The 22,846-nt window shown below is 38.1% G+C and overlaps 1 protein-coding gene across 1 annotated transcript in view; it reads right to left on the bottom strand.

Annotated features, from left to right (window-relative positions):
* Positions 1-22,846, bottom strand: part of nlgn2b (neuroligin 2b) — a gene marked incomplete at both ends in the record, with an annotated part of 78,593 nt that overhangs the window by 24,001 nt on the left and 31,746 nt on the right. The window contains one exon of the mRNA XM_079803765.1: positions 13,477-13,626. Coding sequence (XP_079659891.1) covers positions 13,477-13,626 — 150 coding nt within the window. The remainder of the gene's footprint in view (positions 1-13,476; positions 13,627-22,846) is intronic.

Here is a 22,846-nt window from a genome sequence, read left to right on the forward strand (position 1 = left end):
CATGCGGGAATTCCATGCATTCAGAAAAAAGGGCATACTGTGCACAATATACATGCATCAGATATAGTAATAGCAGTATGGGAGTATGACGTTCTGAACATAACCCGTGTTGTCTAAACCTACTGTTCAGAGGTAAGCATGTAAACATTTGTGTACCTGGATGAGGGGGAACCCTACCGTGGTCTGTCAGATGACTGTAAGTCTGAGTGTGCAGCACAGCCATTGGATAAAAAGCTGATAGTTGGGAAAGTGGTGTTCAGGAATTGGTTGCTGAGGGTCGGTGGGTTTGACTGTCTTCAAATTAACCTCCTTCTGTTGAGCTGTTTGCTGTTGCCTGGCAACCAGCCACTTCTTTCGGAGGGATGTGTTTTGCGAGTGTGCAGACACAATGTTGAATGTTGCAAAAATGCAGTGATTATCCTAAACAACGGGTTGCGTCCATATGTGTAACGAAATATCATATTACAATTTAGCAAAATGATCAGTCAAACGTCTAACCCCGTGCACCGCTCTGATTCGCTCGGTAAGTTTCACTGTGAGCTGAGTGCTGAGTTGAATCTCCTGCAGACTTCGGTGCTGAGAGCAGCAGTTTGGGGCTGGACTCATGCATATGCACCACTCCAGTGAACGGCAGATCGGAGAGTGAGAGAGAGATAGAGAGAGAATGTTGCATGCCAGAGTAAAAGAGGCGATGCAGGGAAAAAGATAGATTAGATAGATATATAGTTCTATGATAGATAGATTATAGCTATGACACATCACCTTAAAGAGTACTGAATCTCCCAATCAATAAAGGCAGAAAAGAAGCAGAAACAAGCAATATCATATGTAAGCAGATGCATATGTAAAATCACGCAATCATCTTCATTAAACTGCATATTAATCAAAACTGCCTAATGTTACTGAATGAAATGTCGACCCAGGACGAGCTATAGGACTGTGCAACCTTAGAGGATGTTGATGGACTCGATCTACTCCATCTATGTTTTGATCATTATAATGCAATTTTCTTAGCTTTCTGCTCAAAATGTTGCTTTTTTTATGAAACGTACTTCAAGTGTTGATGAAGAACGCATTAAGCTAGATTAGGCTTGTTTTTTTTTTTTAAGCAGAGGCTCTGTTCTTTCCTTTGATATATTGCATGTTCAGACAACAAAATATTCTGAGGGCCATGAAATGATCAAAAATGCTGGCGATGTCTGGCAACTTTAAAACAAAATGCTGGCAGGGAAAGAGCTAAAGGTGAAGTATGTATTTTCTGCAGCACCTAGTGGAATTCCACAAATAAAGCATCTTTTGAAATTATGCGCCTTCCCTAACTCAAACTTCACAAATAGTCATGTCTCAACAGGCAAAATAGGCTACTTCCAATAAAAGATCCAAAATATTAAGATTACTTTAAGCTGTGCGTAAACACATGAGTCTTTCTTATATAAGTAACTCATGCAACATATCTGCATATTTTTTAACATGACAAACTGTTTGAGGTTGTCTACACCGGACATGTCAAAGTAAACATTATAAACTTGTGCATGATGATGTTGTGCTGAAGCATCCATTGTAGCACGTTGCATCGCAATACCCTGTTCACTTTGATGCGTTCGCGACCTGTTTAACCTTTGAAGGTCTAAATGTAGCGAAGTTTAGTTAGCACCCCTACACCGGAACCTGAAATTCTTTTCCCATGTACGAGTCAGTCGTGGTCTCAAACCAGCTAAACACCCTCTGACTCCGTATGCACAGAAGCCACACCCCAAACTCACGCTATAGTTTGAGTTCTCATTGCTTATTCGTTCCATTCCGTGCTGATCCGGCCCAGATTCCCGCCGGAGACTTTCCGACTACTGTTTTTCGAATACTATGAATTCGGACATACTACTCTGTTGGCGTACTGTTTTTTTGCACATTCTATAGTATAGAAGTATTCGATTTCGGACAAAGCTTTAGTCTTTCAGGGTTCATGCAGGTTTCACCAAGTCAAATTTAAGACTTTTTAAGTCTTAAATAAAAAAAAACTTACAAAGGAAATGCAGAATCACAAAATTACTTGCAAAGCAAATTAATTTATTCAAATTGAACAAAGTATTAGTAAACTTGCACTTCCTCATAGCTCAATCTCAGGATTTCACTATATATATATATATATATATATATATATATATATATATATATATATATATATATATATATATATATATATATATATATATATAATTATTATTATTTTTTCCTCCTTCTGAGATCAAAATTACTGATTTTGTGGTGGTCATTTCCAGTTTTTTTTTTCATAGGATGCCACATTTACCATATTTGATGCACAATAGTCACACATGACAATAAAACAAACAAAATGCTTGAATCTTGTTTGGTATTACAAAAAAAGGCTGGTCCAAAGCTGATGTGCTATCTAGCTTTAATAACATTATCGCTTAGGGTGGGAAATATGACCAAAATCTTACAAGTAAGCAATTGCTTAATATAAGTAAAAAGTTCTCAAGTAAACGGTCATTAATAAAATAAGAACTTATTAACCAATTACAATAGGACAAATAAATACAACCTAAAGATACTACAGTAAACTACAGTAATGTGCAGATCCAATACTGACACACGTCCCAAACTGTTTTACTCAAGAGTCAAGACATAACCGCCAATAAGAACATAGGGATATGAATGTGTGTATGATCGTTCAAGAGTAAGCCTAGAAATAGACACATTCGGTACACTTGCGCAAACTGACAGGCGGCAAACGCGTGCACAGAATCCACAGCCATTCTTCTGACATCGGTCTGTGTGTCTACCGAATTGAGTTTGTGGTTTACATCGCTTTTATTAACTCTTTTTAGTGCTATCGGACGCATCATACTTTTATTTGGTCATTATGCGAGATGGCAGGTGATAAAGATTCACCCTCGTTTTCACGATTGCGTGAACTGGAGAACTGAAGCTGAAGAATAAAATCAGTTTGATGCATCTGTGGTACAATCCGAAAGAGACCCGCGCCAATAACATGAAAGCTGATTGGCTGCAATATAAGATGAATGCTGGTCTCATTTGTAGTTGTAATACAGCAAACTATAGTTGGACTAGCGAAAGAAAGAACTACAACAGCCCGGAATAAACACACACACACACAAAAGCGCTGCGGGAGCATTTCAATGAGCATTAGAGGTAGCGTTACATGGACGTAGGATAATATAAGACCTGTTTAAAACTATTTAAGACCTAGAACTCAATACTTCAGAGAACCCTGTCTTTGCCTTGATGTGATGAAGTTGAAGTGATGATATTTATTTTAACTTTATTATTAACTTGCATTACCTTTGCTCAAATAATGCGCTTGACCAGCAACCAGGAAACTGTGAGCTAGGCAAAAGACACGTGACCAATCCTGAGTGGCTGAGTCACTACACGCATTCTACCAGCGCAGTTCAGTACGTTTAGCTAAGAACCTGAAAATTATGGGCCGAGAACAGTTTGTACTTGCCCCGTGCTGAACCACGCTCAAGTGGAAATCTAACTGGAACCGTTCCTTACCGTTCTTAGAACCGTTTGGCCTGATGGTGGAAAAGCAACTAATGTTTTGATGGTGCCTGGGGGGGCTCAATGTTTAAATTTTGGGGGGAGATAAACCAAGAGGCAACCTTCCGGTCTCTCTCTTGAATCCAACACAGAAGTGACTTAAACAGCAATTCATCGACTGACTGCTAGACGGAGTCAATCCCATAGACCCCCCATGTTAAAATGTTCTTTATAGCAGAAAACAAATGTTTACAGCCTGGTACAAAAGGTGGTTTTGCTCTATATAGCTAATTTTGCCCTTCATGACAACTGTCAGGGGGTGACTTTTTATTTTAAATTATATTAAGCCTTACAGTTCTGCATAATTAAGGGCATGGCCACTTGAGTGGCAGGTGGATTGCCACTACTAGTCACTACTAGCCGTTTGTCTGCCGTCAACCAGGCACCTCAGCTCCACCCACGTCCCGCCTCTTTGCCCATTTTCGGTTATTCAGGAGTAATGCGCTGCCAAGATGGAGACAGCCGACTCCGCCCACTTTGGGCTTCTAGAAACCTACGGGGGACGCCACGGACACTACATTCCTTCTTTTATACAGTCTATGAGATAAACCCATGAATGGCATACTAATAGTAGTCAATTAACAACAAACTTGATTAAGATAATGTATTTTACCATACAAATCACCTTTAATCTTACTCACACAACACTAAGAATAATAATTCTTATTATTATTATAAGTATATTTAATTACTATTATAAATATATTACTAATTACAATAAATAATTGTATGGACTGTAGCAGAGGAACTCCACAAAACCCAGAATGCTTTAATTGACCTGTCCTTGGAGCCAAACGATATGAAGCAGGATGACAAGATGAAAACCTTAAGCAGAACACCAAAGAAGTGACCCATTAGACAGAAGTCCACTTCTGTGTTCACTAAATTCTAATTCAATTCAAACTCCTGCTTGTGAATTGACTACATTCTTAAATTACGATTTTTGTCTTGTCAAGCAGTAGTCAAGCAGAACCTCAGAACCCCATTTGCCCTCGCCATTCCTCGCACGCAAGCGTGTTTCTCTCACTGAAATATCTGTAGCATATTGGTTGGTGAAGTATAGTAAAATAGTTAATCAGCTGTGCTTCGCAGGGCCCCGCTGTTAGGCTACATCAATATCTCACAAACATAAAAACAATATTCTGCGTTCTGCACGGCTGCACCTTACAACAGACTACAGACAACTAACCGCCTGTTTTACCAGAGGACGTACTGCTACTGAAAGAAGAATGATGGCGAAGAGGTGAGATTTAGCTTGCTACAATATTAGCCATTGGATCTTATGTGTTTGAATGCAAACTCCCAATCTGATCTTATTAGAACTATTTTATGAGGTGCCGATATTATATGAATTTGAACAAAAACATACTTTTTGTTGACAAAAGTAAGCATGAAGCTTCACCCCTAAACCTAACCATCTGCAGGGCATATGTACAAAAACATACAAATGGGATAAGACAAATTAGCTACCAATTCGTCAAAACGTAAAATACCTACGAAATGCCATGAGATTGTGTTGGCAGCATTGACGGCTCACTTCTTTAGTCTTTGTAATCATTGACTCTGAAATAGAAATAAACAAGTGAAGTTAATCATGCTAAATCTCGGCGCTGATCACCTGCAGCGGGTATAAAAATATGAAAATGTGCCCTCTTCATTCTGAGATCTGAGGTGGCATTTACATTTGCAAAAATCCTCTCCTCCACTTCTCAGATACCAACACGGCAAACATTCATTGTTTCCCTTTGAATTTATAATTACGCGATTAGCGTCCACATCAAAAAATGAAAAGCGCATTTCAGAAATATAAATATAGCTCAAAGCAAACATCCTCGAGAGGGGCACATCAGCGAGTGAATCATAATTCGGGGATTCTGTGCTAGCTGGTGGCGAACGGCGGAAAGTATAAAAACTGCTGAAATAAAGACTCGTGTGGAATTAGGAACCTAATTAGGGTAATCTGTTTCTTCAAATAGGACAGATTTGATGAAGAACTGGAAGATGCAGAGAAAGAGAAAGCGAGCAAGGTGAGGGGGGTAATGCGAACAGGGAAACGCCGGAAACGCTTAGGCCCTGGTAAGAAAACGGCGCTAACCCGCAAGGCCCATTGACAGCGCATTCTTTCTTCCCCAGAGTTCATTAATTTGTTAATTAGTTAATTAGCCTGAGCAGATGGTCGTGGTACACAAATCAGCAGCTCAGAGGGGCAGCTGGGCGGAGGCAGAGATGGAAGGTGAGGGCGCCTCAGATCTGGAGAAAACTTGCACGTTCGCAGAGCGCTAATGCTAACGCAGCTAACCTGCTGCAGTACATAGAGCACATGTGTACTAGCACTCGCAGCTCACTCAGGCCTGTCACCCCCTCCTCAGAGTGTGTGTGAGGAATTTCAGAACGTTGCACATCGGCTTCGAATACACAAGATCCTGTGCAGGTCAGAATCCAGAAACAAATGTGTGCGTGTGTGTGTTGCATTAGCATTGGTTTGAATGAATTCTCTGCTTCACTGCAGATTTAAAATGGCACTTCTGATGGTTATTTTTAGCTTGTTCACATATCTCCCTTCTGTCTCCACTCTTTCACTCGTCCTCTCTCTCTCTCTCTCCCCCTTTCTCTGGCCCTTTTTCCTTTTATCTCTCTTTCGCTGTGTAAAGGTGCATGTGCATATAGCTCACACATTTCTGACAGTGTCTGTGCGTATGGGAGCTGGATAAAGGGTCGGGTTTTGTGCTAAACCTGCTTTTATGATGCGGAACACTGTTCTGTCTCTTTTTTTCCCACTTCCTTTGTGCATTTTTTTCCTGTTTGAAAATGCTTCATCCAATCCAATCATCCAATGGGGCTGGAATGGCAAGACACAAATGCGTAATCCTCTTCACCGCTATAGAGAAACCTCTTTAAAGCAGAATAGAGAGAAAGACAGATAATACACTGAAAGGTTATTCTTATTTATCCATGTCCCAAAATTCATCACCCATGCTAATAATCATCACTTTTTGCACCCTTTCAGAGCGGCATACATGTATTTTTGCTTCTAATGTGTTCATTTTATACAGTGTAGGTTACACAACATACTAATGCTGAGGTATGCATAATGTGTGCATCATGCACATTTTCTGTATGCATGTAATATTTAAAATGTGCAGTACGCAACATAGTATACTGCATGGCATACTGTATCCCAGGATGCACTGTACTCCATTTGCAATGTGATGAATGCAGCAAAAGTAATAATATTGACAGGCTGAAAAATGCTGGAGTTATAAAATTTGCAGAGGTATACACTGACTGGATATTGCAATGATTTTAGTGCATTTTTATTTGTTCACTACATTTCCTAACAAGCGTTTAGTTACAGGATTGTCGTGATAAGAATGAAAGCAAGTATGAGAGCTAAAGATTTCATTATTAAAAATGGCTTTAGAGTTAGCCCTTTTGATTTCATCTCTGTTAATCCGTTTAAACTAGGGCTGTGAATCTTTGGGTAGGCAGCAAATCGATTCGATTCACGATTCAAAGGTTTTCGATTCGATTTAAGAATGATTCGATTCGAGGCGGTTCACATTACAATTCGATGCGATTTGATTAATTCAATTTGATTATGCATTCATAGGATTATTAAAATGCTTCCCCTAATGTGTCTTAGTCAGGGTGTGAATTACGGTAACACTTTACAATAAGGTTCATTAGTTAACATGAACTAATAATGAACTGCACTTATAAAGCATGTATTTATCTTTGTTAATGTTAATTTTAACATTTACTAATGCATTATTAAAATCTTGTTAACATTAGTTAATGCACTGTGAACTAACATGAACAAACCATTAAAGTGTGTAATAATAATAAAACAATAAAGTAATAATATGAACTAACATAAACAATGGACAAAAGTTTTTTTGGTAACACTTTACAATAAGGATGTATTAGTTAACATTAGTTAATGCATTAGTTAACATGAACTAACCATGAACGTGTTCATTAGTTGAACATTAGTCCATTAGTTCATGATCCATTAGATCATGAACTAATGGAGGACTTTTCCCGAACAACGTGTGGTGATGTTGGGGTGGTTTGATCTTTTTTTTTTTTGTATTTCTGACCCTAAAACTCAACTAACCTCTGCAATTTTCCATCTGTGATCCTTGGAGAGTCTTTTGGCCACTAAAACTATCCTCTAATCGTGCATTAGGACGATATAGACATGTTATTGCCCTGATGGTGGAAATGGGGATTTTCAATGCTTTAGCTATTTTCTTATAGCCACTTTCTATTTTGTGAAGCTCAACAACCTTTTGCTGCACATCAGAACTATATTCTTTGGTTTTACTGATTGTGATGGATGATTAAAGGAATTTGGTCTTTGTGTTTCCTCATATGTATACTCCTGAGGAACAAGAAGTCACAATTTCATGTTCCTAGTCACCCTGGTGTGCTAAAAATGTAAAAAAAATGAATGGGAATATACTTCAGAGATATGTTATTCATAAAGAAATCTAGGGGTGCCAATAATTGTGTCCAACGTGATTTCCCCCCACTTTCAATTATTTTACTTCAATGAAAGATTAGATTTTGTGCATTTTTTGAATGAAAATAAAGCTAATAATTCTGACCTCAACTGTACCTGATGTCACTTGACTTGACGTATTAAACATGCAACATAGTAAGGTCTTGTCACCAAAAGTGTTAAAGTTAATCCCATACTTTTATATTAAAATAAATTGTAGACTGTATTTAGCGCAGTATGCTAGTATTCATAGCACACAAATATCCCAAACATGGAACCTCTCTTCTCTATTCGTACCCCAACCGATATGAGAAGCTTTTGATCATTGTATTAAATAAACACACTAGAGAACACACACAGGCCAAAACTACTCCACTTACAACTTTGACTGTGATTCCCTCAGATCACTTCATCTCCACAGGGAACTGTTTCATTTACCTTCTTAGTCTGTTTAGATTTATATTCAATCTGTCATTCTTGAAGGTAAACTCACCCTGGCCTTCTGCATTCATTATGCGTTCATGGAAAAAGGGAGTCATCTCGACTCACAGGATGCTGTGCAGAAACGGACCAAACACGGTTCTCTCACACCATACGTGAAACATTCCTCACAAAATCTCTGACACATAAACCAAGCTTGAAACTTAAGCGTCCTTACTAACAGCTTGGAAATGCAGTCATAATTGGGTCTTTTTTTTTACAGTTTAGTGCCACTGAAAGTGGAATGTAGGCTTTTACTTCTCCCCGATTGGGTTATTGTAATTCTTATATCCTAAAAACACTTTTCAATATCTTTAAATTGACAGAGAGCAGTACTCCACTTCTAGAGTTTCGGCCGTTTCTCCTTCCTGATTAAATTACTGTAACTCTTCTATCCAGATGAGGTCACTTAATGTGTTAAAGTTGAAGTAGAGCAGAAAACCACATCTAGATGCTAATGACTCAAAAATACTCAACTCAACGCAAAATGAAGAGAAATAAATCAATGTTCTTCTAAACCTCTCTGATGGTTTCATATAATTCACAAAATAGATTTATAATTCAATAACCAAGCTCTATACAGACGAACCGCCACTACAACTTCCCCCTTTCTTTTCGATATCCTTAGGTTCTCAGAAAAAAGACCACATTCACACAGCCGCAGAATATGGTTGGCAGTCCTGTATTTGAGTCCTTAACATGGTTACGTTCACACACAGTTCAGTTATTTACGGCAGTGACAACCACATTCTATAACCGGACTTACATCTGTACATTTTCAGGACTCACAACCGCATTCTCGAAAAACACGTGCTGTGTGAACGGAACCGGACTGGACAACTAGTTGTCTGTCACCTCATACAGAGCGAGAGAGCCGTTCTGCGCTGCATAAACACATGTCTACTGTGTGTTGTGGGTTTTCATGTGTGGTTTCGCTTTCGGTAACTTACAGCACTGGAGCTGTGTGTCATCAGAACGTTTTAGATCCAGTCACTTCTCCACCAGAGGGGCTCCTGTCAATTTTGTGACTCAAATGCTCCGCTCTCTTCCCAGACATAAAAGCTGCTGTCGGTTAATGAAGATTTGATGGATGAACTCACGGCTCGATTGGACTCTTGTCGTATCAAAAGTGATAAGACTTTCAGTTTTATGAATGTTTTGGTCACTGATATTACTATTGTTACTGGTAAGAGAATGTATGTTCATACAGAGAGTAGCTATGTTTCCATCACCCTGTTTTTATGCACATTTTAAAGTATCGCATCAGAAACGAGTGATAGAAATGCCAAATTTGTTAAACATTTTTACGCTCACTTAAGGTGTTTTTTGACTTGTGAGAAAAAGAGCTAATGCGAATAATGGGAGATGGAAATGCATTTGCCAAATAAATTCTGGCGTAGCGAACATTAAACCCACGTGACTAATACTCTGTTTGAAACGCTTAAAGGATTAGTTCACTTTAAAATGAAAATGATCCCCTATACTTTACTCACCCTCGAGCCATCCTAGGTGTATATGACATTCTTCTTTCAGACGAATACAATCGGAGTTATATTAATAAATACCCTGGTTCTTCCAAGCTTTCTAATGGCAGTGAATGGGGAGGGAGTGAGTTTGAAGCTCAAAAAATTACATCCATCCATCATAAACGTACTCCACATGGCTCCGGGGGGTAATGAAGGCTTTCTGAAGCGAATCGATGGGGTTTTGTACAAAAAAAAAAATCCATATTTAAAACTATATAAAGTAAAATATCTAATAATAATAATAATTTGTTACATTTATATCATCCTGGGACCCAGAAAAAAAAAGTTTTTTGAATTTAGTATTTTTTCATGTCATTACATTGTTTAGAGCAGGGGTGTCCAATCCTGATCCTGGAGGGCCACTGTCCTGCAAAGTTTAGCTCTAACCACAATTAAACACACCTGTACCAGCTAATCAAGGTCTTGTTAGGCATACTAGAAACTTCCAAACACGTGTTGAGGCAAGTTGGAGCTAAACTCTGCAGGACAGTGGCCCTCCAGGGCCGAGTTTGGACACCCCTGGTTTAGAGCATAAGCAACAAATGGAAAATAATTTTTTTTGAAAAGTTATATTTTATTCATATGTTATGTCCTCTGTAGTTGACACCAGGTTGTTTAAAAAATAAAAATGACATGAAATTGCATGTATAGGCAAAAACAATGGGATTTATTTTTAATTCACCAATCAATTTTTAGGTTTCAGGGTTTTTTTTAAACAAACTTTGTTTAAAGATGATTCTGAACTATGTTATGAAAGATATAATGAAATGCGTTGATATACCATTTTACTTTATGCAATATGTGGGTAAAATGGCCATACTTGGATTTTCCCATTCAATACAATGTATCTATACACTGCATCTAATTTGCATATTAATGTGTTCTTGGAGCAACATGTAATGAATAAAGAAGTGTAATAATGGGAGTAATAATTGGCAACATTTTCATAATAATATCTAATAGTTCATAGAAAATATTGATATGTAATTTCTTTCCCTATTCACTTGTTATGTCTCCAAAATGCCTGATCAACATGATTTAAGTCTTGGCGTCCACTACAGTGGACATGTATGAAATCAATGCCCTGTTTTGTAACAGAAAGTCATATTTTGATTAGAAATCCCATAAAATTTTCCTGAGATGTTGATTTATAACAAACTATTTTAAAATGAATCAGATTTAAATTATAATAAATTTTTTTTAACATATTAACAGCCGTTTTAAACACCAAGAGGAAGTTGTTGTCCTGGTGAAACCTCCAAACATTTGGTATCTCTGCAAAGCCCCGGATGTGCTCTTTAAAGGACATCCAGACTGTGACATGTGACATGTATGATGTCAGAGAAATTCACTAAAATATTATGTCCACTACAGTGGACAAAAGTCTATTCATGGGTCCCAGCGCTTTTCTAGACACTCAAAGCTTTTTACATGGAAGGGGGGGGGGTCTCCTCAACCTCCACCAATGTGCAGTATTCACCTGGATGATGCGACGGCAGCCATATTGCGCCAGAACGCCCACCACACACCAGCTGATTGGTGGAGAGGAGACAGAGTGATGAAGCCAATCTTATAATAATATGGGGATTATAAGGAGGCCATGATGGACAGGGGCCAATGGGCAAATTTGGCCAGGATGCCGGGGTTACACCCCTACTCTTTATCGAAGGACATCCTGGGATTTTTAATGACCACAGAGAGTCAGGACCTCGGTTTAGTGTCTCTTTAGCATGCTTGTTACAGTTTAGTGTCCCCATCACTATACTGGGGTGTTAGGACCCACTCAGACCACAGGGTGAGCGCCGCCTGCTGGCCTCACTAACACCTCTACCAGCAGCTACCTAGTTTTCCCAGTTGGTCTCCCATCAAGGTACTGACCAGGCTCAGCCCTGCTTAGCTTCAGTGGGAAACCAGTCTTGGGCTACAGGGTGATATGGCTGCTGGCAATCTAGCTTCCGCCAGACCGCCTTATGTAGTCAATGTACAAAAAAAGTGTTCAAAACACTTACGCTACGTCCGATGTCATACATCGTGCCAATAACGCTTTTTCTGTAAGTTGAATACGCAAGGATGTCTGGCGGAAGCTAGATATTTTACTTTATAAAGTTTTAAATATGGATATTTTTCTTACAAAAACCCATTGATTCGTTTCAGAAGGACTTTATTAACCCTTAATCTACTAAGAAAGTGATATTAAAAGACCAAACTCAGAAAACACTAAACATGCCTGTGTTTTATTAATAATATTTAATAATATATTTTGTCTTTTTTTTATGTTTGTCCATTATATATTGGTCCATTTAAGCCTCATCATAAGCGTTTTCTTGGTTTTTCTATGGGAGGAAAATGCTTAACGTGTAATTAAACGCGTTGTGTTCATATTCTGGACTCATCTGCTTTTCTGTAAATAGCATGCTTTATTAGTTTGGTGTTTACCGAGTTTGGTCTTTTAATACCACTTTTTAAAGCGTTTTTCACGTTAAGGTTAAGCTGAGGGAGTTTTATTTACTGTTGGTTACTAGGTTACCAATGCACTGGATGGAAACGCACCTAATTCGCATTTGTTTGTTTTTCCTTTTTTTGTGAACTTTGAAAAGATTCACTTCACGTTTGGATGGAAACCCAGCTACTATTCGAGATTCTGCCCTAAGTTTTTGTTCGAATGGAACATTTTGAGATTCACAATTGTAAGTACATGTAGCCTATTTGTCAATCCTAAAAACTGACAGTGTGAACACAGCCAAAGTGTCCTTTATAGTGAAAAACCAGTCCAATAATGCAGAAAATCAAACGAGTGCGTCTTCTAAAACATAATATACCATTTATTAAAAGTTTTGACTTTTTGTATTGTTCATTGATTGAGCTTAAATTCAAATATGTGAATCGAAATATTATGTGAACTTAAACATTAAGTTTATATTCAAGTTAAATATTACAACAACAACAACAAAAAAACTGCACAAACGTAAACACTGGAAAATTTTAAATGAATCATTCATCCACTAGTGTTCAAATCTCATTTGCACTTGCATTCAAAACTGGCTTGTCAAGACATGTTGTGGAGGCTTTGGCATGAGAACCAATGATATTTGACTTTACTGATGGCACATGTGGTGCAACATGACTTGACATGCCATATATTCAAAATATATGAATGAGATTTGACAGTTATTTTCAGCATACGGTACCATTTTTACCACATTTTTATGGGGCCAGATTATTCTAAAAAAATTGCCAAAGAAGAAACAGTTTGAAACAGTAAATGATGACTGAATTAAATTTTTTTGGGTCCTTTAAATTACATAAAAAAAATTAATGAACAACAACTAACAGAGGACCACAACAGCAGTAATAATAATAATAAAAAGACAATGTTGTACTTACCCAGAACGCCTAATCTGTAGTTCATAGTGACAACAATCACATTTCCATATGCAGCAAGAACGCTCGCATCGAACATGTTTCCTGTCCCCTCCATGTATGAACCACCATGGATAAACAACATCACAGGCTTCTTCCGACGATCTCTAATATCTGTGTAAAGCATAAACATGCATAAACATTTTTGGAGCACAACATATAACATCAAATACAAATGTTGCCGCTTCATTGATCTGCTTAGCGAGTAAACCGTGATAAAGCCTGATATTATCCACTTGATTTATACACTACCGGTCAAAAGTTTTTAGACAGTAAGGTTTTTTAAATGTTTTTAAAAGAAGTCTCTTCTGCTCACCAAGGCTTCATTTATTTGATTCAAAATAAAGCTAAACTGTAATATTGTGAAATATTATTACAATGTAAAATAACTGTTTTCTGTTTGAATATATTTTAAAATGCAACTTATTTCTGTGTTGGCAAAGCTGAATGTTCAGCATCATTACTCCAGTCTTCAGTGTCACATGATCCTTCAGAAATCATTTTAATATGCCGAATTGCTGCTCAAGAAACATTTATTTTTATTATCAATTTTGAAAACAATTTGGTGAATTTGTTTTGATCAATATAATGCATCCTTGCTGAATAAATGTATTAATTTCTTTAAGTTCTTTCCCAAAAAAAAAAAAAAAAAAATTCTTACCAACCCAAAACTTTTAAACGGTAGTACAATCCTGCAAAAGCTTTCTATTTCAGATAAATACTATTCTTTTGAACTTTCTATTAATCAAAGAATCCTAAAATGTATTTTTTTTTTAACATTGATAATAATCAAAAACGTTTCTTGAGCAGCAAATCGGCATATTGGAATGATTTCTGAAGGATCATGTGACGCTGAAGACTGTAGTAATGATGCTGAAAATTCAGCTTTACCATCACAGGAATACATTTAAAAAAATGTATTCAAATAGAAAACGGTTATTTTACATTTTAATAATATTTCACAATATTACTGTTTTTTTTTAAAAATAAAATAAATAAATGCAGCCTTGGTGAGCATAACAGACTTCTTTTAAAAACATTAAAGAATCTTACCGTCCAAAAACGTTTGACCGGTGGTGTATAAAATAACATATTTGTTATTTTTCAAGCATGCACATTGAATTGACAATAGACCCTTTTCACATTTCCAGGTTTCTCAGAGCGGAAGTCATCATAGTTGGGTTAACTATTATAGTTGTGAATGTACATAAAATATTTTTTGTGTGCCCATTTGCTTAAACAGCAAAAGAAAAACGCCACAATAGTGATTTCACAAAAGAGGGAAAAAATTGAGTGAGATTGATAACGGGAGACAAAAGAGAAATATGTTAATTTTTACCATCACTCACATAGACGCTGTATTAGAAACACCCTCACAGCAGCGGTAACTTTTTTTTGTAATTTGATGCAAAAGTAATAAAACACAAAGTATTAGTATTATATATGTACATACATTTTTTTAAAATAAAAATACAAAAAACGTTGCAGGATTTATGATATTGATGACCGTTAAAACGCGTCATCGCAGTCTGTGAAAAAGGTCTATTAAATGAATAAATATATAGTTATTATTATACACTACCGCTCAAAAGTTTGGGGTCAGTACGATGTTTTTGAAAGGTGTCTTTTATGTTCACAAAGGCTAATTTATTTAATCAAAAAATACAGTAAAACAGCAATATTGTGAAATATTACAATTTAAAATAATTGTTTTATATTGGAATATATTTTACATTTTTTAGCAGCCTCATGGCCCTTCGGAAATCATTGTAATATGTTGATTTGGAGCTCAAGAAACATTTCTTATTATTATCAATGTTGAAAACAGTTTTTGTGGAAAGTGTTATACTTTTTTCAGGATTCTTTGATTAATAGAAAGTTAAAAAAGAACAGCATTTATTTATTTGAGATATGAGAAAAATTTTGAGAAAAAATTGTAACATTATAAACATCTTTACTGTCACCTTTCATCAGTTGAATCCATTTTGAATGGTAGTGTATATAACACAGATTTAGAACTATGCATTCATTTCAGTTGAAAAATGTGGTTGGGAAAAAAAAGTTTTGCGGTATTTTAAAAATTTAAGCAGAAATGATCCGTTATCTTGTATTTGCAAAATAATAAGGTGCATATACTGTATACTGCGATTGTGGTGTAGTATTTGTGGAATTAGTGGCGTGTTCCCGTTTGACGGTCCGATCAAATAATGAGTCAAGAAAGAGATGGTAAAAATAGCGGTTGATATTGCTTCCAGCTCACTTGTCACTCTTAAAATAGAAGGTCAAGTTGAGCAAGTACAGTACACAGTGCAATATGTTCTGCTGTACACTGCATATAATGGCAACTTTAGTAGGTCATCCGAGTATACAAATGCAAACACTGTATATTGCAGAAATAGTATATCAGTACACGATTCTGAACATATCCTCAATCCTCTCACTCTGCAATCTTTTGGCATGGTCTGCCTTGGGTGGGCTCATCAGTTCTGCACTCTGCTGGCAATGTCTGTCTGTTTCTCTTCCAAAACTCTGTTGCTCTGATGTATCTCTGTATCAGTTAGTACAGTCTGTGTGCGTTTTCACTCTCTCGCTCCTCTGTAAATTTGTAATGCAAAAGCTCTGGTAGGTCAGTCAGAGCTTTGACTCTCTCAACAATTCCACCATCTCACATCTTGGATCTCCCTCTAGGTGCTGCACTGGTACCTTTCACGCTCTCTTGTGCGCTTCATTGGTACCTTCTCTGTCCTTCGACCCTTCGAAACTCCCCCATCTCAAGTGTCCAGATTGGTTTATTCTGTCTCTTTTAGATTCACATCTATATGTGCTGCTTAATGGTACAGGTTGTTCCCCTTCACTTTTCTCTCGCAGTGTGTTTGAGCTGCACATGCTCATGCATATATACATATGTTCTCGGAGATGCTTGTGTGTGTGTGTGTGTGAGGGTAGTCAGAGATGTCCAGTTAGCCAGTGCTTCTGTGGTGTGCAAGCGCTGTAGATAATTCATATGAAAACCAGACCATGCAGAAACATAAATAACTACCACGACATCTGTTTACCCCGAGAGAGAAGGAGGGGGGTCTGAGAGAAAGAAAGAGTGTGGGTGAGAGAGATGGGAGAAATCATAAAAGCGAGAGTGAGACAGATTAAGAGAGAAAGGGAGATACGGCTGGAGTGGCAGCGAGAAAGAGAGAGAGAGACAGGAAGAGATCGAGATGTGAAAAGGAAATGGCACACAAAAGAGAATAAAATAAAAGTTACACAGACCAAGGTCCTTTCACGGACACACAAAATCACACACACACACACACACACACACACACACACACACACACACACACACACACACACACACACACACACACACACACACACACACACACACACACACACACACACACACACACACACACACACACACACACACACACACACACACACACACACACACACACACACACACACACACACACACACACACACACACACAGGCAGCTGTGATGCTGAGTCGCTATGGAAACTGCCTCATCTCTCTCTCTCTCTGTCTAATAGAAGCTCACCAGCACTGACTCACTCATGCCTGTTGCCACGGAAACAAATTCTACGCACGTATTTGCACGCCCGCCTGCATCACCACCTGAATCTCGGGTTACAAACGCATTACAGCGACTGCACACTCACACACACACACACACACACTTTTCTTATTAATCTTTGCACACACACAAACACCTCTGCTTGTAGACAAACACACCTTATAAACACGCATATAAAACAATGAGCACATCTGTTTGTTCAGCACACACACCTACGTGCGATCACGCATGAACATGCTCGCACACTCCTGCACAAGTACGGGCACTTGAATAAACACAGTGCCGGAGTCTCTCGAATACCGAGACCACTGATTTTCCAATGGAAATATAAACAAGTTCAATTATCCCAGAGTATCTCTTTTAGACGCACAGATACACACAACACTAATATCAGACTGCTCAATTTTCTCCTGCCTTTGATATGTGTTGTTTCACACCCTCAGTGCAAGAGTTACTTGGTAAACGTCTGTGTTTCATTGGTGCCATTGAAGCAATGACACCGATGATTCGGCCAATCGGATAGGACGGTGTGGATCAGGTGTGCTGTTATGGCAGTGTGCTGTGAACAGCCAATCAGCTGATGGGAATTTTTTATTAAGGATGGAACTGATTTTTGTGTCACTATAAGGCGACTTGAATGCCCACAGGAAAGAGGTTTTATTAAGAAAATAAAATTATTTTTATTTAGCAAGGATGCATTCAATTGATCAAATGATTTCTATTTCAAATAAATGCTGTTCTATTCATCCATCCATACGCATTCTATTCCTCCAAGAAAAAAAAGTTTTCCCACAGTACATTTTAATCAGAACAATAGTACTATTCGATAATAATAAGAAATGTTTCTTGAGCAGCAAATCAGCATATTAGAATTACTTCTGAAGGATCATGTGACACTAGTAATTAGGGCTGTGCGATATTGAAGAAAAATGCGCTATAGTATAGCTTATTAGCTTATAGTATATCTATTTTTTTTAAATAGATTTTACACACTTAAAGCAATATCGTATTGAATATCGCATTATTTAACAAGGATATCGTATAGCGGCTATACGATATCCTTGTTAAATAATGCGATATTCAATACGATATTGCTTTAAGTGTGTAAAATCTATTTAAATTATATTCAAACAATTATTTAAAAGCTGAGAATGATACTATTTATGTGTTTCACATTCTTTCTGGGAAAAGAAAGCATCGCTACAACTTCTGAAAGTGACCAGCCGTGTACAAATGTATGTCACAAATCTGACAATGTAATTTTAACATCAATGTAAACAAACAAAAAATGGAATGCCAATATTTAAATACCTTGACTGTTCGAGTGTGTAACAAGGCACGAAACAGAACTGAAGGGATCACACGCTTTCAGAGAGGCGGCTTGTGTGTGCGTTTCAGTGTGTGTCAGACAGCGAGACTGTTATTGCGTTTATAACTCTTTTTAATGTCAAGAAAGTCACATAAGTAACAGTCGTGCGCCCAGTCTATTCTCTGCTATAAGTGTCGACCTTAAACGTACAATTTTCACAATGTTGAAGTAGCCTATTAAAATTATTCAGATATTGAGGGCCCTTGCGATATGAATATCGCGATATGAACATTTGCGATATTTCGATATATTGTGCAGCTTCAGTTCTGTTTCGTGCCTTGTTACACACTCGAACAGTCAAGGTATTTAAATATTGGCATTCCATTTTTTGTTTGTTTACATTGATGTTAAAATTACATTGTCAGATTTGTGACATACATTTGTACACGGCTGGTCACTTTCAGAAGTTGTAGCGATGCTTTCTTTTCCCAGAAAGAATGTGAAACACATAAATAGTATCATTCTCAGCTTTTAAATAATTGTTTGAATATAATTTAAATAGATTTTACACACTTAAAGCAATATCGTATCGAATGATGCTGAAAATTCATATTTGCATTACAGGAATAAATCAAAATTTTAAATATATTCAAATAGAAAAGAGTTAGTTTTACTGTATTTTTAATAGAATAAATGCAGCCTCAGTGAGGATTTCTTACAATATTTTTTATAAATATTTTAATAATAACAATAAATTATTATTATTAAATTATATCAATATTGATTAATTATTTTAATTAGCCCAGAAATCTAGACGCACTAATTTGCAGCCAGGACGTCTAGCAACTCTCCGTTGGCTTGCGAGCTGGAAAAACCAAACTCTAGTCAGGCCAATCACATCGTGTATAGAGTCGGTGGGCGGGCTTAACATAATGATGGCAGAGTTGACGCGGTTCTGCGTGCTACTCGTAAACAAAGAAGCTGGAGAACAGCGGTCTTTCGAATCGGCTTTGGCCTCGACTCTGGAAGACTTGTAGTTAAGCTTTTCTTTGAGAAAAGAACAAAGAACGGCACTGAAGTCATTCTTAAGAAAGGAAGATGTGTTCGGAGTTTTGCCGACCGGATACGGTAAAAGGTTTAATCTATCAACTAGCTCCGCTTCACCTTCTTCGTAGCTCTGGTTGGTTGTAGCGCTATCCTATTGCGTGCAGAGGGAATTTGAAAGACAACCGTTTATCCCGCCCCTCGGATTGAGCCCTGCCAATGGCTTGTCAGGCTATTATTTTAATAATAATTTTAACAAATCTTACCGACCCCAAACTTTTGAACGGTTGTGTATTTCATAAGAAATCTTAAAGATGTCTCAAACTAAACTGAATCTTCCAAGATGCAAAGGCTGCAATTGATTTCAAAATGAACCTCCATAAGTCAATGTTTAATCAGGAAAAATGTCATTGTAATATGATTGTAATGGCCTGTATATACATTTTTTTAAAGTAAAATTTTTAGTGTTTTTTATGCCTTTATTGAATAGGACAGTATAGAGTATATACAGGAAAGTGCAGGATGGAGAGAGGGGAACGGGTTCGTAACTCTGGTCGCCAGAGGCACATTTGCGCTATATGTCAGAGCACTGCCCACGAGGCTATCTAAATATTTCACTCATGCTCATGTCATTCCTAGCCTGAATAAAGCGAGATGTTTAGGGCAAGTTTTCAGCGAACGTAAATGTGGGTCTATTCCTCACACAATCTAACATATGAGTTCAAAAGACTTGGAATATAGCAGGCAAGTCATGTGGGCGGCTTTTATGAAGCCTATTTTAAGCTTTAAAAGACTCTGATGCCCATCCACTTTCATTATATGGAGCAGCTTGGACATTCAGCTAAACATCTGCTTTTGTTCAAAGGAAGAAAGAAAACAAGTTTGGAACGACATGAGGGTGCGTAAATAATGACCGAATGTTTATTTTGTTGGTGAACTATCACTTTATTGTCAATAATAATGAATAAGTGTAGAATCAGATGCTGTAAACGCAGATCTCTCCAAGCTGTTTTTTTTGCTGCAGTATTGAGATATTTTGTGTGTGTGCGATGCATCACAGAGAAGCACATAGAATCCACAAACATCTTATCTGGGACAACCCTGCTTACGAATCCATGAGTATAATCTTTGTGTGTGTGTGTGTGTGTGTGTAAGAGCGACGGAAGAATGGGGAGACACAGGAAGAGAGAGAGACCGTATGCAATGCGTTAGCCTCAATATGGAATGGAAAGAGTCCGAAATAGAGAGAGAGAGAGAGAGAGAGAGAGAGAGTGAGAGAGCACAACGCCCAGATCCTTTCAACAGAGGCCTTAGTATCCTATTCGCTTCAAAACATCCTCAAAATACAAGAACGCTATTCTGTCTCTCCTCCTCCAAGCCTGCATCTCTCTCTTCCTCTCCTATGCCGCACCTCCCCCTCCCTTTCTCTCTGATCTCCTGCTTTTCCTTCTTCTCTCCCCCTCTCCTCAACTCTTTGCCTTCATCTTTGCCTCTCTGCTCTCGTTATGGGACTTCACTCTTCATCTTTTGTTCTTTTCCGTCTGGCCTTTTCTCGACGTTATTTACAGGAAAGTAAAGCAGAGAGACGGTGGAATGGGAACGGGATCGGGACACGGCGGATTCGAACCCGGGTCCATATGAGCCAACGGCTCTCGTGTGTCGTGAGCAAGCGCGCTACCTTTTGCACCACGACCATCCCTCCCTTCTTGTTCCTGTCTCCCACCCACACATCCTCTCTCACTTTCAAAGCTCCATGAATCTTATTTCATCATATACTCGTCTTTATCACGACAGTTTTTTTTTTTAGCGATCTCTCCCCCTCTGTGCTCTCAAATTGGGGATCTGAGTGTTCCCCCTCTCCTCCTCTTTTTCAGCTCTCCTCTCTGTCGTTCTCCTCCTTTCCTCCATCTCTGCTGTGCGTTTCCTCTCCTCTTCTCTCCCCGTGTTCAGAGACGCAAAATTGGATTAGCTGGCAGTGTCTCTATTTAAACCTCTGCAATTAGAGACGCCCGAAATCCGAGAACTCAACGCAATGAGTGCGAGCCTTGCACATGCAGAGACATGTATGCGGTAAAGAATGATAGTCATTTAGAATTGTTACAGCATGAAAAATAGATACTGTAAAACCCAGTTAATTGTTTAATTTGCTGAAACAACAAGCAGACTTTTACTGTAAAATCCTGTTTAAATTACGTTTTTGAAAGTAGTCAGTACTGTACTATCCAAACCTATGAACAGCTATAAATGGTATACTGTATACACCGATCAGGCATAACATTATGACCACTAATATTGTGTTGGCCCCCTTTTGCTGCCAAAACAGCCCTGACCCGTCGAGGCATGGACTTCACTAGACCCCTAAATGTGTGCTGTGGTATCTGGCACCAAGATGTTAGCAGCATCCTTTAAGTCCTGTAAGTTTCTTCCATTGCTCCGTGGTCCAGTTCTGATGCTCACGTGTTGGCGCTTTCGGCAGTGGACAGGGGTCGGCATGGGCACCCTGACTGGTCTGCGGCTATGCAGCCCCATACGCAGCAAACTGTGATGTCCTTTCTATCAGAACCAGCATTAACTTCTTGAGCAATTTGAGTTACAGTAGCTCGTCTGTTTGATCGGACTACACGGCCCAGCCTTCGCTCCCCATGTGCATCAATGAGCCCTGGCCGCCCATGACCCGTCGCCGGTACACCACTGTTCCTTCCTTAGACCACTTTTGATAGAAACTGACCCCTGCAGACTGGGAACACCCCATAAGAACTGCAGTTTTGGAGATGCTCTGACCCAGTCATCTAGCCATCACAATTTGGCCTAGGGCTGGGCAATATGACCAAAATCACATATCACGATTCACGATATAAGTAATCTCATTTTCAGATAACGATATATATATCACAATATAGTACCTTTTCTGTTTATATATACACAATTAATTTAAAAGATTTATTCACAAACGCTGATTAATGAAACAAGTCGTGATGAACGAGACATTGAAAATATTCCACCTTCACGAGTCTCTGTTAAGCCAATGGAGTGCCACGGGCAAAAGCCTGTTCTAACGTTTTACTCTGTGGTTTATTTTTAGCACCTGACATGGGGCTGGACGATTAATCGAAAAGTAATTGAAAACGAAATTCAGAACCTCTAACCGACGAAATTTTCCCATGTCGGTTATTTCGGTTTTTAATCCTGTTAATACTTTCCCCTTAAAGGGTAACAAAACCCTAAACCAACTTTTTTTAGTTAATGATCAGCAAGATTGGGTCTTTGTTAGTGCTGTTCATTGATTTGAGTAAATGTTTTGACATTTGAGTATAAAGTGTTTTAATTCTACAATATATGGTGTAAAAACGTCTGAGTGCTGCCGTCTTAAGGTTGAACGGTGGCTACT

This window comes from Gobio gobio (genome assembly GCF_949357685.1).
Source record: "Gobio gobio genome assembly, chromosome: 22".
Taxonomy (NCBI): Eukaryota; Metazoa; Chordata; class Actinopteri; order Cypriniformes; family Gobionidae; genus Gobio; species Gobio gobio.